The 17,786-nt window shown below is 37.7% G+C and overlaps 1 protein-coding gene across 1 annotated transcript in view; it reads right to left on the reverse strand.

The window, feature by feature from the left end:
* The window catches only part of cd276 (CD276 molecule), an 82,231-nt gene that overhangs the window by 21,402 nt on the left and 43,043 nt on the right, over positions 1–17,786 (reverse strand). Inside the window, 3 exon segments of the mRNA XM_057347464.1 lie at positions 1,081–1,118; positions 4,505–4,558; positions 12,672–12,806. Coding sequence (XP_057203447.1) covers positions 1,096–1,118; positions 4,505–4,558; positions 12,672–12,806 — 212 coding nt within the window. The 3' untranslated portion in view covers positions 1,081–1,095.

Consider the following 17,786-nt stretch of genomic DNA (forward strand, 5'->3'; position numbering starts at 1 on the left):
GTCAGCGTGTCAATCTGCCTCCTACGTGTCTGGCAAAGCAAAATATTGTGTTTTATTTCCTTGTCTTAGCAACAAGCCGCCTCTCTTTAACTTTTTCTCTCTCACATAGATTTGTCCAGCACGCGCATCTCCATACGTTTGCACCTGACTGTGGCTTTTTAATGATTCAAAGCGCTGGTGATTAGCAGTAATCAGGCTTAGTACGCTAGGGCAGAAAAGTCCACAAGGCCACTTTAATGACTTGACACTCAAATGAATTCGTCATGGCAACCATTGACCTAGTGGATATTATGGAACCAGAATGTCAAGACTTCAGGAACTTCTGGACGTCCTTCACGGAATAAAGATAATGACGCCTTATTAAAATGGCCATCACTGCTCGAAAACACTTGTCTCAGTTTGGCTTGAACGCCATTCAGGGGTGAATTAAGAATGCCTTGAAATTTAAGTCTTGAATTAGAATTTTGATTGAGAAATGAAGAAATTTAGAATTAAAATAGAATAATATTTATTGCATGTAATTGCTATAGTTGTGGCATTTAAAACATTTCATTTTGCAGTGTGAACAATTAATTTTACATTAAAAATGATTTAAAATGACACTTGTTAAAAACTGTACTGTAATGGGATATGTCATATCCTATTATATCATATTAAATAAAATAAATGAAATAATTAAATGAACACATCATTTCCCAGGAACAAAACTGCACAATTTAACACGAAAACTTTAAAAATGAGCCAAAACACTTGTGAATTTATCTGTTCTCAATTTTGTTCATGTGTCGCACTAATACAAGTCTTCTGTTGTCTGACCATTTCAATTTCTTTAAATTGCACGGCAGTTCATTTCCATTTCCTGTCATTCCAATTCAACAGCCAATTAAAACCCTTATATTAAATTCACAGTCCGGCTCATGAATTACAAGTAAACTAACTCTTAAATTCTACAGCTTGTCCATTCCTGGTCACAAGAAAATCCAAGGCGCATAATTGTGAATATACAGAAACCTAATAGCATTCAATTAACAACAGGATACAAATTTGGGGGGGAAAGTTTGAGAGCTTAAACAGACTTACCTGCGGTCTCCAACTTTAGCTCTTCAGAGGTGTTGCGGCTGAAACAAGAACAGAACAAAAGAGTTTTTTAAAGAAAAAAAGAAGAGGTAAACAACTCTAGGCTAGTAAAACACAGTGTTGCAGTATTGAGTTCAGCCAGGCTAGTAACAACCAGCTCAAGCTCATACTCCCTGTAGTGCAAACTGCAGTCTATACAGCCAACATCATTACAACCTGCCCAACACTCCTGCTTTTTCCCCTTTCTGTTTTCTTTTTGTGGGGGGGTGCCAAGGTATGTGACATTTAACCGTAAGTAAGCGACACAAAGACATGCAAACAAAATAGCGCATGGGCATACAAAGCTAGTCCAATGGGAGAGTCAGATGAATAGAAGTATCCTGGGGTGGTCGGTTCAGTTGCCAGGGGTTGCAATACCCGGCCAGACAGAGAGAGCATGAATAGCATGCACAATTCTATACTGGTGACGTCAGTGGAGGAGGAAAGTGAAAAAGAGAGAGATAATCGATGCTAAATCCAAATCTGACAATATTTCCCTTTAGGGTTGTTTGGGATGCACATATAACCTATTGTCACTTGTTACGATTACATTGATTCTTTGAAAACCACCAAAATTGTGAACGTGACACACAAACTGATGATATTTAATATGTCTGGTAGTATTGCATAAAGTTTAAATATGCAAATGGGCTATATGGGCTGTGCCATGAATTAAGAGAGATGATATATGTTCAGTTCAATTTGTTGATATAATTATGCAATTATTAGAAAACAACACAACTGTGGCATCCAGAACTGCATTTTTGCAATGTTTCCTCATAAGGGATCTTAAATTACTAATGTTTTGAGGCTCGCATGGGGGTAAACAGAATTTATCAGATACAGACATGTAATTTAAAAGGGCAATCACGTAACTGTGTTTTGGCTTTAATTCTTATGAAGTCTGTATAGACATAATACATTAAGGTATTCAGGTATTCTTGATAGATTACAATGCATTCATGGCACCGTTTTTTTTAGTCCAGGTTCTCTTGACAATTTCCATCAGATTGAAAGGGGAAGAATTAGTACCACTTTCAAACCTATTTACATTATTATATGAATAATGAGAAAATTATATGAAAAATGTGAAAGCTTCTTTGTCCTATGAAAAAATTAACAGCAATATATATGAAAAACAATGACAATCTTGTGTAAACTTTAACTGGCCTTTAGTACAATTCATTTTCGCGATATTTCTTTGTTGAGCTATTTCTATCTACATACACCAGGGGTCCCCTTACATGGAATTCTTCATGTTGTTTCTACAGTAGCCCTAAATGGACAAACTGATCTACAGGGCGCGTTTTATAAATACATTATCTCCTTCGGCAAAGATGCGAAAACGTGACAGCATCTTAGTCTTGTGTCAGCCACCGTAGAGCTTCGAAAGGGAGGGATGGAGTGAGCCGTTGGTTCGCAAACCTCACCGCTAGATGTCGCTAAATGCCATACACTGAACCTTTAAAGAATCACCTCAACTCATCAGCTCTTCAAGTCAAGACCAACATGATAAGATTCAGATAATCCTTATACGCTGCTGTGATAAAACCAGTTATCTTCAGGTAAAGCCTTGAGCGAGGCTACGAGACCAGTGACACCTTGCTGGCTACATCAATGACCAGAGAAAAGAGGCTTTAATCATGCTTTGCTTCAGGCACGGGAAAGCTTTCCTCTAGGCGAAACTACAAGAGTAACTCAATGCATATGGAAGATGGGGATCATTATCAATTTGCAGGAAGAAGGTGCCAGATGGAGCGTGAGAAAGTTTGATGGCAGAAAACTGCAATGTCTCAACCATCTCTCTCTCTTTGGCTCTGTGTGTTTGATGTCTAAGCTTGGCATAAAATCAATTAAACCGGAGAAGAACATCTCTACTGTATGTACCACAATAAACAATATGATGTCAAAATAGCAGAACTAAAAAAAAAACGTTTATTCAATTTACTGGCCACTTTGTTCCACATAATGAAAGTGAATGGGGACTTGGGCTGCCAAGCTCCAAAACAAAAAAGAAAAGTCAAAAACATCACTGTTATGGTACTTTTTTGTTGCACCTTTCTCTTAAAGTATATTATAAAATAGCATTTCAAAAATATCCACCTTTTGTTTTTCACAAAAAGGAAGAAAGTCCTACTAGTTTGAAAATGCATTTTTGGTTGAACTGTCCCTTTAAAAGCAGCCGTCAGGCTGAATGTACAAGGATTCCAACACTGTCAACATTTTGTGTCATGTCATGTGAACACACATCACGTGTGAAATATTCATGAGACCCCTATTACCACTGACACACTGTGACCCATTCTCTCCATCTCTGTCTGTCTCTTTTGCCTTCCTTCTTTCTATCTCTTTGCCCCCAGCCATTCTCTCTTTTTTCTCTTTCTCTCTCTCCCTGACCCTCTTCACCTGCCTGCTTATTAAAATCTCATAGTATTAACTCTGATGCTCATGGCCAGGCTGAATAATTCAATCAGACTAAAGGAGTCAAATGAATCTTTAATGACATTAAAGCCACAGGGGGAACAGAACCTGGACTCTGCCAGCGTTTACTTTGGCCTTCACCTAAGGGGGGATTGGGGGGGGGGGTGTTCTGCTTGACAATCGTGGCAATTTAGACCGAAACATTCATGAATGTCACAGGGATTCATATTTAGAGTCACATATCACACAGAGGAATACGCATAAAACAAAATTCCGGTAACACTTCAGTATAGGGGGCAGTTCTCACTATTAACTAGTTGTTATTAGCATGCCTTTTATTGGCATATTGACTGTTTATTAGTACTTATAAAGCACATATTCTGCATGACCATATTCTACATCCCTAATCCTAACCAATACCTAAACCTAACAACTACCTTACTAACTATTAATAAGCAACAAATTAAGAGTTTATTGGGGGAAAAGTCTTAGTTAATGGTTTGTTAATGGGAATTCCCCCCTATTCTGAAAGTGTGACCAAAATTCCTACAGATGCATTTATGTAGACAGAGATCAAATCTATTTTGTACCAAATTATTTAGAGTTCTTTTATTAAGCTCTTCACATTCAGATTTATTGTCACCCAGTTGCATTAAATATCATAATTGCTGTAATGCCATTGAGGGCCATTACTAGACTGAACCATGACTTTTTACAGTCGAGCCAGAGCCCAAAATAGTAAAAGCATGAATAGAACAGATATATCTATGTAAAAAAATGCACATTGCTGAAAAAGCTTTAGATCGGTCCCAAAAATCCCACTGATCTGAAGGTTTGTGTGAGCCTTAAAGTACTGATGATGTTTCTTAAATCTGGTCACACTTAAACTTTCTATCACTGATGACTTGACACCATCACGTGTATCATGTGAACTCATGACTCATGTCCTGTGTTATGAGTGACTGACCTGAATTGGCTTCTTCTAACTCTTTGGCTTCCTCAAGTTCTTTGGCTTCTTCCTCTGTAAAGAGAGAATAGAGATAATAGAAGAATTTAGTTTACAGTGTCCAATTAATTGTGACATTACACGTGTCAGAAAGGTCTATTATGTGCTTCAAAATGCAGATAAACACTGTAACTGTGAAATCAGACATGCATAAACACAGACAGACAGATCAAACAGAAAACAAACAAATGATGGTTATATATATATATTGTTTGTGTATATTCCTTAAAGGAGTCATATGACAGTTAATTGGTGATTGTGATCGGTCGAATAGCGTGTGATGGAAATGTAACGTCTCTTACCATATTTGGAACATCAGGTTCCAAAGCAATTGTACTGACAGGTACGCCCACCTTACTTGCGTATACATTTGGGCGGTCTTAGTCAAATCATACTACGAACTGACGTAGATTTGTGGGGGTGTGGTTACACGAGGCGTTTCAGGCAGGTCTGGGTGAGCATTCGCTTTTAGATAGAATGCATCTTTTGTTCCCACACTTTAATTTTTGCAATTTTAGTCAGAGCTAGGCGTAAGTGAAAATTCTTGACGTTTATCCGTGGAGAAAAAAAAGAATACAGCATAAAATGTAGATAATGTTGCGTCTAATACAGACTGAATGCGCAGCGTGGAAACCGCACCTACGTTATCTACAGAATTATTTTTATTTTTAAGTGTATTTTAGCGTTCTTCATTGATAAGTGAACATACACCGCATGAGCGAGATTAGTGAGCAGTAGTGGAAGAAATGGAAGAAAGCACGAATGATCAGATATTTGAGATGTCTAAAAACGAAGCGGAGGAGCATGAAATGTCATTTATCCATCAAATACCTGAGACAGCGCTGGATTATTTCAAATGAATTCACAAGAACGAATGAAAGGCTAATGCTCTTGTTAAGTTTTATTTTAATTTATATTTACATTACATGAACAGAACCTGCTGTCAGCTGCATTTTACGAAGACAAATCGTTTTAAGAGGCGTTGTTTAGGGTACAATATAATAGAATGGGAAATAATGTAAATAAGTAATGGAGTATAAGATGCAGTTGAAGTTTTTTTCATAATGTACATAAATCTAAAGAAAAGTTTGGAAGTGATGCTTTAGAATTTATTTGTAGTGTTTTCTGTTTCAATACGGTCCTATTTAACACATTTAAAACCATTCTGGGGTGCGTTTCCCAAACAACGACATAACTCGCTTGTTGACCACCATAGTACGATGGATCATTGGGGAAATTAACGATGTAGTTACAACTGTTTCCCGAAACCATAGTAACTCTGTCGGAGATCAATCGTTTGAACCAAGTTGGTTCGGCAATCTAGTTGATGACGCCATACATGTGGTGGAGTAATGACGTCTACTAATAAATACGTTCAGATCTAATTAATGTCAAATTCTTGCTGTAAATAACATGCATTGCATTTAACGGCGACTTTCGTTATCCTATTTTGTTATCTGTTGTTTTATTTAACGATATTTCATTCATTCATAAGTTTCCTCCTACGTCACTCCGCCCAGGGATTCCCCAGGGTCCTAGTGCACATTAGTTCATGCGCATGCGCACTTTTACAAAAACAGCGCTTGTATTTTCTTAACAAACTAAAAGATGTCAAATTAAATTTGTTGTATTTCGAATTATGGGTATAGAATGCACTGCATGTTGTTTGCTTAGTTTGCTCAAAGGCATGATGCATGTAAGTCTACATGTCATAATAAAAAGGAATTATGCTTCTAACCACAGCTCTAGACCTGTAGTTCCAACCACGCAACTTTGCGATGCTGTTTGCGATTGATCGTTGGAACGATGGTTTCGGGAAACACTTAAATCGTTGAACTATGCTGGAACGATGGAACTTGCGACCATAGTTGGCTAACGATGCTTTTGGGAAACGCACCCCTGCCCTGCAGATAACTTACAGGAAGGTTTCATTTTAGCAGCGCTGAATTTTTACTATTAAACAAAATGAATTATCACCGCAGTTACACATGAAACAGACGGGAATGGAGCACTGCTTTTTCTGTCATTTTTGTTTTCTTTTATCTAATTATTTTTCCTCTTTAACATTTTCCGCTTTTCACTCAGAATGTCACTCTCAATGCGGTAGAATGTGGCCGCAGAGACGCCCATCGTCTAAGCTGAGCGTAGCTGCACCTGGTCGTAGTTCTAGACGGTGCAACAGGTGTAAATATTTATCACAAGTCTGGACGTAGTTAAGTCCGACGTTGGGCTTACACCCAACTTTTTTACATCCAGCTGATGCAACCGGCCCCTGGTCTTTTTAATCGAGACTACTTGTAACAACCTCATGAAACCAGTGTTAATTTTGACAGCACATTTTGATTTAGTTTTAGTCATAGTCTTTTGACGAAAATGCAATTTAGTTTTAGTCACATTTTAGTCATCCCCATCATTTTAGTTTTAGTCTAGTTTTAGTCGACGAAATATGAAAAACATTTTAGTCGAATAAATATACATTATATTTAGTCTACTAAAATCTAATTGGTTTAAATCATTTACTTGGTGTAATTAAATGTTCCATACAAAGATTCAACTGTTTTGACATAATTTACTTCACCTTAGAATGAAATTAAACCAGCTCATTACCTTTATTTTTCAGAAAAGTTCAGTAATTAGATTTGTATTGTTGGAACACAGAATATTAGACCATGAACGACATGTTCCAGTTCATTCAATCCCATTTGACTCAAATGACTCGTTAAGGAGGGCGTGTTCATTCAACCAATGAAACGCTCTGACAGGGCTCACACTCAAAGGCTATTGGCTCATGGCATGTCTCTTTGAAGAAAGAGCTGCACTGTCTTTGCCTGATACAGCAATGAATGAGAAATAGCTTTCATATAAATTGTATTACATTTCTTTAGTCATGCAAACATGTTACATATTTGGTTCGAATGTACAGTTTGACTCACTTCATCACTTCTATAATCAGTAGAGGACAGCGCTGGTTTCTTTTGGTTGTATTTCACGTTATGCAGAAGCTCGTGTTAAGTTAACATAGGCATATAAAAACATTTGAGCTTCCTTTGTAATGTGTTTCGGGGTGACTCGCCTGCAGTCGCGCTTCAAGTTTGCGGCGTTTTACTGGCGATCGTGAAGGAAAATAAGACGCTTTGTAACCCGCGTGGAGACACAGAATACATGTGTGTGCTTCCCCTTCTCCCAGAGACTTCTCTCTACCGTTTATATGAGATAAGCACATGCGCGCAAACTGATGTCCGCCAGGTGGGACAAGAATATTTTCGTCTCGTTTTTATTAGTTGACGAAAATGTCAGTATATTTTTATTACAATTTTCGTTATCATGCATTCATTTTTATTTAGTTATCGTCTCGTTTTCGTCAGTGAAAACATGTCGTTAACGAATACTTTTCGTCGTAGTTTTGAAACTCGTCTCTTTTATAGAATTTTAGGTCAAGTATTATAGTATAGCTACACAGAATTCCTTTCGGATTATTTACATTGATGACGTGGAAATATTCTGTTTGTATTCTTTTTGAAAATGAATAAAAACAGAATAACGTGTCTGAAGATATAAGTAAGAGAAAATGGTGAGATGAAGTAAGCGGGAGAAGAGGAAATAAGTTTATGGCAAAGGCAAGAGTGAATCAGACACCTTGAGAGGAAATAAAAAAACAAAGCCGCATTGTTCATTTCCTTCTCTGGTGGCTCTCCACGATGGTATCTGAGCTAACAGGCCAATCTCAGAAGCTGTTCATTTTAGTCAGGATCCCCCTCAACCTCTCCACACACATTATGACAGCTAAGAAAAATGAGTTACTCGCTTTTAGACTCTGACTGACCCTCTCAGCCTTGCGCTGTGAAGTCTGAGGCGAGGAGTGTCCAGACCAATCTCCTCCACTGTACCCACAGTGAAAGTCGAGCAGACAGCATCAATTAGGCCTGCACCTCTTGGCCCACCCATTCTCCACAAGAGCTTGAATATTCTGCTTAATTTTAAGCCTCCGGTCCACACATGGGCTGTAGGAAGTTTATGGTTTTTGTGCTCAGACTCGAGTCTGTTTGATGTCACAGTTTGGGTCGCTGGCTGGAACCATTTGAATTAAAAGCATGTGCTGTGGAAATCATTGCTGGAGATCAACGCACATTATATAGCAGATTGCTTTTTTAAATGAGTATTTTTATCCTAATCTATAGTTACATTATATAACTGAACAAATGCAAATAAAAACCTTTGCTATTCCAATGTAATATAGGAAGAAATAGAATAATATTAAAGTGATCAATTATTATAACCGTCATTTAAGTTGTAAGGGTAAAGAAAGAATTTTAATTTTAATTTTTGCTTGAGAGGTATGTGGTGGCCTAGAATAAAATAAACAAATAAAAGTCTCAAAATAAAAGTCCCAAAATGTACACAACGTAAAGAAAAAACTAGTGCTGTCAATCGATTAAAAAAATTAATCGGATTAATCACACATTTTCTGTGATTAATCACGATTAATCTCACATAACAATAATATTTTAAAATATACTTTTACATTTTAATAATTTCACATTTAATCTTTAAATTGATGTAGAAACAACATATTTCTTTAACAGCGTCATTTTATGAATGAAAGAAAACATTTTGATATTAGTATTGTAACTGATGTCTCTATTAAATTGATTATTTTAACATTAATTATAGCCATTCAACAATATAATTGAGAGCTATAATGAAATATACATAAATTGAAGGAAGTTCTCAAACACTTTACAGTCTTTAATGCTAAATTATCAATTAAATGCAGAAGAATTCTCATTAAAGCTACAAAATCACAAAAGTCACAGCAGCACGTTTAAGAATGTGGCCCCTTTAAGAGCTGTCTCAGTTCGCAGATCTGACCGTCACCGCACTCCCATTTTCACAATTCTTTGCATTCACTTAAGATTTTATTTTACACTTTGAAGTCTTGCTTAAGAAAACGCTAGACAAAACGGGCTTTCTGACATAATCCTGTGTGGTTTTATCCATTCAAGCACGAAAGAGAACTTAACACGGATGCGCTGTCTGACAGAGATTCACCGACGCAGCCTTCAGACTGTTTACACCAGACTGGACATCGCGTTGCGTTTTGCCGCGTCCCACAGTTTAGAAGCCGTCTATCTTCATTGAACGCGTCAAAGCAACTGTTTAAAATCGCGCTTAAGTGGTTTAAAAGCCTGTACACGAATAAGAGCGTGATTACATAATGCAACGCTAGACAAAGAATGTCAAAACAAACGGATGCTGCGTTAATTGCGTTAAATATTTTTCACGCGTTAATTTGAAAAAATTAATCGCATGCGTTAACGCGTTAATGTTGACAGCCCTAGAAAAAACATTACAAAATGTAAATAAGTTGTCACAGGATTTTAAAAAATTTAAATTACAATTGTGATCAGGTTTAAAGAAAACCCAACAAATGTTGGCAAGTACAAGAACAGCAGGAGTGAAGTGGAAAAGTGAAGTATCTGACTCACTCAACAACTCAATTACTTCAACAGGTTACTGACCCGTTCAATGAATCTTATCCCAGTATTCCTGCACGGGTTACTGGAGAAAGAATAGGTTATTTGGTCTTGACTATCTGTCCTGATACTCTGGGCAATGTTGGTGTGCTCTGTCCACTCCATTCCACTGTTTGGTGTGGTTATACAGCTAGATATTTACTCTTTTCTTCACTCTTCCCCTCTCTCACTCATTCTGTGACTTTCTCGGCAGAATACGGGGGTTGCAGATGTATTTTTAAAAGCCCAGGGGTTTCGTGCAACGCTGGAATGACCTTTATTTAAATGTCTCCTATACTACACACAGAACTCATTACAGTTGATGTGGTGGTACCTTCTCGTACCCAGGAAAGCGACGTCCGTCTGTTCCCTCCATCTCTTTATCTAGCTTTTTCTTCGTATGATTGCAAAATCCGTCTTACCTCTCTGTCACTATTTCTGCTTCCGCACATCATTCTCGTTTTTTTTTCTGCTGTTCTGCAATCCCTGGTTACACGACCAACTAATTATCTAGCCGGCGCTAATGAACTTCCCACAGCAGTGGAGGAAAGACAGGGCTTCTGCAAAAACACGACTGCTCCAAACGCTGTCTGGCTTTTAGCATTCTGCTCAGACTGCCTGCCACGGCAGAGCTTTGGGGTCTTCTGCGTGAATTATTGCTCGGCACGTTGCTCTCACGAGAAGGACCGGGCCTGAGTCATGCCTTAACAGCAGCGATATTCATTGAACTTTATCAGATTGCCTGAACGGATCCGGCTATTAGCTTTGGTTGTGATGTAACGCTAATACAAAATATCAAAATGCATCAGATTAACAGGCAGGCGATTATCGGGGGGCATTTGCTTAGAAAGAGTTCAAAGATGCAAAGGGGGGTCTAATGCGGCAAGGAAGCAATCATAGTAAATGACAGGAAACCAAAGCGTCCATTAAAACTTGTTAGGAAACAAGCTTTGCACAGTCAGACTTTTTTCAGTACAGGAAGAAAGTCTCGTCCACTTTGCATGGCGATGGAAAAAGGAAAGGCGCTGACTGACATGTAAGGCAGGCAGTTAGTTTGTTCTATTTTCTATGTGGTAATTAGTGGGAAGTTACCTAATATTAGAGTGTTGATAACACAATAATGGACCAGAATATATGAAAATTGTTCAAAAAAAGAGTACATGGACGAATTGTGAGAATTGATTGTAGAGCATGGCTGGATTGATAATCAGGCATACGGGGCATTTTCCTGGTGGGCGGAACACGAATTGGGCAGTAACGTAATCGCGGATGGAACGCAGTCGCGAAGGAGCCGGAAAAGGAACCGAAAGGCACTCGGTAAAAAAAGTCCAGTAGAAAAGTTGTAAAGTTGTAGAGTGATGAGAGTTTCTGTCTGCCTATGACTCAAGAGAACAAAATGTACACAAATTAGCTATACAGTATAAACATATCTTATGATATTATAACAACTGAAGTATCTCAATAGCAAATAGTATAGTGATTCATAATTTAATTCTACAAAAATGAACAAAATTTTCCTTAATAAATATTTTAGAATGGGAATGTATAAATATGAAAAACTAAATACCAAGCAATCTACATGAAAAAAACTGTAGTATACTTTGGCATTTACTATAGTAAACTGTATACTAGCATATTAAAGTATTACTTCACTTATTTAATGTACACTACAGTATTTGGTGGTATTAACCATAGTCATTTTATAAACTGTAGTAAACACTGTGGTATACTTTTGTATATTGTGATATAATATTTACTTTGGTAAGACTCCAAAACACTATAGTGTCAAGGAATTTTTACTACATTTTACTATAGTAAATAATAAAGTATACTACAAGTTTGGTTCATTTGGGATCTAACTCAATGTGCGACATTTTATCTATACAGCAATATTGTTTTAAATGTGAAACTATAACGGCTGCCTTTTTAACAGAGTCACTGAATTTAACCGATTCATTCAAAGCAGCTGATTTATTCAAGAACGAAGCACATGTCTGTATGATTGACTCATTGAAACATTGACTCAAATTATTCAAGACACGGATTAAAAAATAGGGTGGCATCGCCAGTATTTTGAAGCTTTAGCATTGCGATGTTACCGTAGCATCGATACACCATGCAACCGTAAACTACAGCATATTATGAACGTTAATATGGCATATCATTCATTTTGAGACATATCTCAAAATATCTTCTTTTGTGTTCCACACATAAAAAAGAGCCACATACAGGTTTTTAATGACACATACAGGTTTTGAAATTATGACAGAACGTTTATTTTTGCGTAAACTATCGCTTTAAAATTTGATCAAAATATGAACAAAAATATGGACTTTGGGTGCCTGTGCACCCTGCTTCCTGAAAGCATATTACCACAGAATATCTGATTGGAGCTATTTTTGTGTGCAATATGGTCTGCTAGGCAAGCCTAGACATCCATGACAACTCCAGACATCCATGTCCAGCACATAAACAGAAGACTACTAGACTAACAAAGTTTAGTCCTCAACTGTCATTATCTAATATCTTCATGAGAGACCTAAGAAAACAGCTTAAGAAGTGATTTAGTACAAGACCTTATTCTTAAGGACATACTTGCTGGGAAGTGCCCTTACCGGCTCTCAGCTCCTCGCAGCTCTCTTTGATCTTCCTCCGGCAGACAGCAGCCAGTGCGATGAGCAGACCCAGCAAACACACGGCCAGGCCAACCGTTACCCACAGTGCCACAGGTGGGAACACCAGGTTCTGGCCTATAGACAGACAGAAAGAGAGGGAGAGAGAGGGAAAGGGGGAGAAACAAAGACAGCAGTATTGTGTTAGAATAATGCTTTCATTATTATAGCAGCCCAACAACCATCATCATCATTACCTTCATTAGCATACACAGTAGCACCATTACCAAATGTACTAAACAACAAACTCTTCATCACAATCTCATTTTGTTTTAATAACAGTGCTCGGTTAGTGTATACTCTGAATGACTCTGGTGATAGACTGGTAGGGTTGGGAAACGAGAACAGGTTATTATACGGGACACAACCCATTCTTAGAAAGTACCTGAAACGAATATGTAAGCCTACACATATTTACAAAACCATCCAAAAATTTAGGGGCATTTTTATTTAGATTTGTTTTCACATTTTAGTATAACCGTAAATAGAGATAACGCAAATGAAAATATGGGAATTGAGTTGTGAAAATTTAAGGTATGTGTTATTTAGCATCTTTAAAGTAGTTACTATTTGGCTAAAATACGCAAAAATGTACTCTTGCCTTTTTATCAAACAGCTTCTCGAGTTATGAATCTCAGGTTGAGATTCTTTTTTACATTATGATCGACACTTTTTCTTTTGAAAGTCATCCATTTCAAAAAACTTTTGATAAAAGAAATTGACATAGTGGGCTATGTCGATATCAGATTTTCACCCAGTTATCGTGCCCGAAATAGTTTATGATGGCGGTATTATCATGGTATTGAATTTGTTTTACAAATAAATTATGCTATCAGTTAAATTCATCTTGATTTTTAATCACATTGATTTTTAATTAATTTTAACTCATTTTAATTGATTTATTTAATTATATTTCTTTTAATTTTGTTTCCTCTAGTTGGCAAAATTATATTTTTATTTTATAATATCATTAAAGACCCAGCATTGTTTCTTAGTGGAATTCAAATCTGAACCAGAATCATTAAATTCCTTATGATTCCCATCCCTATATTGACTTAAAATGGTACATAAATTATTTTAAGGGGACGCCGAAGGCTGCATCCCAGCCGGGGGTCCAAAACTGCAGCCCGATTCCGTCCTTCCGATTAAGTCCCGTTGGAATTCCCTCACAGTATGGCGCATCATAAAACCATCCGCAATCCCGACCCTCACTGTGATTCTTTTCCTTTACAGGCTCCCACGTGACTATCTAAACACTGTGTTATGCTGTCATGACGGTATTTAATTTTATTTTTTGACCAAGTTCACTAGCGGACTGCTATCTTTTCGGCTCTTAAAGTGGATAACTGTCCATCAGATTGCATAGAACAAACACAGCACCCCCGAGACAACTGCGAGTCAGTGTGAAAGGCAGGGTCTGGGTGGGCGAGAAAAGTAAACCGGTCAGTGATACAGAGAGATATTACATCCCCCAAATTTCCCAGAGGTATTAAGGTGAAGGAGATTGTGGGGGAGCAAAACAGAGTGAAAAACAGGGAAGCAAACGGCACTAAGATGCCTACCGGAGCAGACGCACTATGGCGGCACACGCTCCACCCAGATAATTGAAAAACAAAGTCTATAAAAACAAGCTTGCGTTTGCTGGGAAAATGACAAATCACCTGGAGCATTCGAGCTGGGTCCTAAAGGACTGAACGATAACATTGAGCCAAAAAGAGGTCGAGATGCATCAGTGTTCGTTTTGTGCACAAGAGATATTTGGGATGTGTGTGTATGTGAACAAAACAGAAATAAAATGTTCATTTACAGGGGAAATAACAGATTTGGCTGGCAGCATTGTGTCTCCTCATTAGCTGGTTTTCGGCAGCAGGGTTCAGTATCTGCCACGGTAAGCCAGTACACAACAGATGCTTTTAGGCCCATGTGTACAGGTCTGCAGTGATTCCAACTGAAACCGTTTCACAGTATTACCCTGCATTCGGAGAGCCATGAGCAGATGAAACCACGACTAATTTCGATTTGCGAAAGCCTACGGATCCCTCTCTGCGCTTTCAAGCTAACAATTTTTGTAAATACTGTAATAACCGAGCCGTCAGAAAAGTCTTTTTTCATTCTGTCTTTCATTGAAAATTTACCCGAACAACCCGCACGCGGGCCTATCTGACATTAAAACCGGCACGTAACTTTGCTGTTCGATTGACGGCTCTTGAACTTTCAGGTGGGCGACTGCAAAAATAATGAGCATTTGCAAAATTTCTTACCGTCCTTGGAGCCAGAAAAAGCCAGCGTGCGCATTCTCCTCAGCGCAACGTGAAGGCCGGTAATTGTGTATGCTTCAAAATCAATACGACAGCTAGTATTATTTTAATGTCTTTGGGTGCTATACATGTAAGTATCGATACAAACATACCATGTTCCAAAAAGTCAATAACATAACAAAGCAGGGAAAAGAAATCTGGAGTTTATTTCCCTCGGTAAATCATAGACAGGTATAGAGATGATATGCGCCGGACAGCATAGCCAAGAGAGGATATATCGATGCATCGAGCAAAAAGATACGAGACGGCACATCCCTAGTACAGAACATGCATTAGATATGTTGTAATTTGTAGAAGTGAGACCAAAGACGCTCGGCTGCTAAAGAGCAGGTGTTTGAATACTGAATAAGAGTGCTGGACTTACGCAACGCTCCCCATAGCCGATATGTTTAAAACGTCTTGTAAAGGTTAATAAGACAGGCGATTAAATGCATTTCTATTTATTTCTCTATTTTGGGTTTGGATGGACATTGCCGATGGTCTGCATGGTGAATATGGCGTGGTCCTCTTTAGTCTTGCCTTGGGTGCTGTGCTCATTAAGGAAGGTCAGAGAAAGTTTAAGGCGTACAAAATCACTTCGCACACGGATGCTTCTAAAATTCATGCGCTGCAGTCCAATTCAACTCTGTCTCTCATGAACATGCTATTGAAATGATAGAGGTAAACTATCTTTGTTCTTAGCGACAGTAAGGAACAAATTGGATTATCTGACCACTGTCTACGGTCTCTCACAGTAACTGTGTAGTTGAGATGTTATTTCAGAATCAGAATCAGAAGAGCTTTATTGCCAAGTGTGCTTGCACACACAAGGAATTTTCTTTGGTGTTGGAAGCTTCTAGTACAGACATTCAACACAATGACAATACAATATAATACGATTTACAGTCTAAAATATTCTAAATTGTGCATATATAAAATAAAGACTATTTTACAGAAAATGGGGGATAATAACATATAAGAGACACTGTACAGGGTAGTATATAGTAGAATAAACATATTAACAGATTGTATGTACACTTGTGCAAATGGATAATTTAGTAAGTAGAGGTAGTGTTATATACATGTATACATAAGATGTAGATATAATAAGGCACTATAGTGCACACTATAGGAGTAGTGGAAGTGGAATATTGCTCTTAAGGAGCAGTTATCTGTTTAGGAGGGAGATTGCCTGGGGGAAGAAGCTGCTTCTGTGTCTGGAAGTCCTGGTGTTTGGTGCTCTAAAGCGCCGGCCAGAGGGCAGCAGATCAAAGAGTTTGTGTGCGACTGCGACTTGTATCATTTGAATCGCAATACATGTTTTGAACAGCAGGGGTTCGTGGATATGCTGATATTTCTTAAATGTAAAAAAATCCAAGAAAAGCACGGACAAAGTTTGTTTATTTTAAAGACACTTTTGTATTATCATTTTTTTATTTGATTTGGAATTTGTTTTAAAATTGCAGTTTAGTTTTGTCATTTGATATAAAAGATATATTTATTTAACAAAGAAATGTGCAGCATTTGAGAAATAATAAAAGGGCAGTTGCTTATTTCTTTTCTTTCATTTTTCTCAACTCACTTTGTAAAAATAAATTGTGAATGAATCGTATCGTGAGATCAGTATCGTGTATCGCATCACATCGTGAGCTGAATGAATCGTTACATCCCTAGAATAGACAGATTAGGTTAGCTACATGCTAACATTATAACCAACTGTGAATGTTAAAGAAATAGGAGTACTTTTCAAGTGGGAAGTGGGAACGGTTGTTAACAGTGTTGCACTATTTACAAAAACATCTAGACGGAGTGAAATGGAACAGAAGGCAGGGTTGTGTTCTCGAGATGCATTTGTAAAGTTAAAAACTGATTAAAATGATTAAAGGGATAGTTCTCCCAAAAATACAGATTCTATCATCATTTACTCATCCTCTAGACAATTTCAAACCTGTAAGACTTTGTTTTCTTCTGCAGAACACAAAAGAAGATATTTTGAAGAATGTTGGTAACCGAACAACGGCGGCACCCATTGACTTGCATTGGTTTTGTGTCCATACAATAGAAGTGAATCAGTAGCGCCGTTGTTCGGTTACCAACATTCTTTTAAATAGTTTGTATACATAGACCAACAATTAAAAAAATAAAATAAAAATAAGGATGTAGGACGAACGCTTGAACGTGTCGTGTATACTTATGACCTTCCGATTCGGTTACTGTTCTGTTTATGTAAACAACCGTCCACATAGGCATTCATTTAGTGTTATTCGTTTACAAAAAAAATGTATTGCAGTTTTTCTATTGGCTCCACGAATTCCTATCTAATCCAAATAATTGAATTCTCTCCTTCGCTCTTCCTCTCTCTCTCTTTGGATCTGCGACTGGTCGAAGGTGTGTTGATGAAGATAAATGTTATGAAAGTCTACCATTCCAGCACTGTTGTCCCATAAGGCCTGTAGGCTCATATTTCTCTCTTACCATTGTTTGATGATGTGATTTTGTTTCCCTCTGTTATAGATATATCCCAAATGTCTCTCATCACCCATCATCTTCCTCACCTTCCTCTGAGAGCACTTATTCATCTCTTTCTCTCGCGCTCTCTTTTTTTAGTTGCCAAAGACATACAAGGACATACATCTTGGCTTTCGACGCTTACAGTCTCAAGTGCCTGAATTCTGTGGGCAGAAGTATTGTAAAGCTTGTACATCGTGAACAACATGTTCCAGGAGATATAGGTGTATCGTGAGATTCATTTGGTACTTTC

Source organism: Triplophysa rosa, linkage group LG12 (assembly GCF_024868665.1).
Source record: "Triplophysa rosa linkage group LG12, Trosa_1v2, whole genome shotgun sequence".
NCBI classification, from domain to species: domain Eukaryota; kingdom Metazoa; phylum Chordata; class Actinopteri; order Cypriniformes; family Nemacheilidae; genus Triplophysa; species Triplophysa rosa.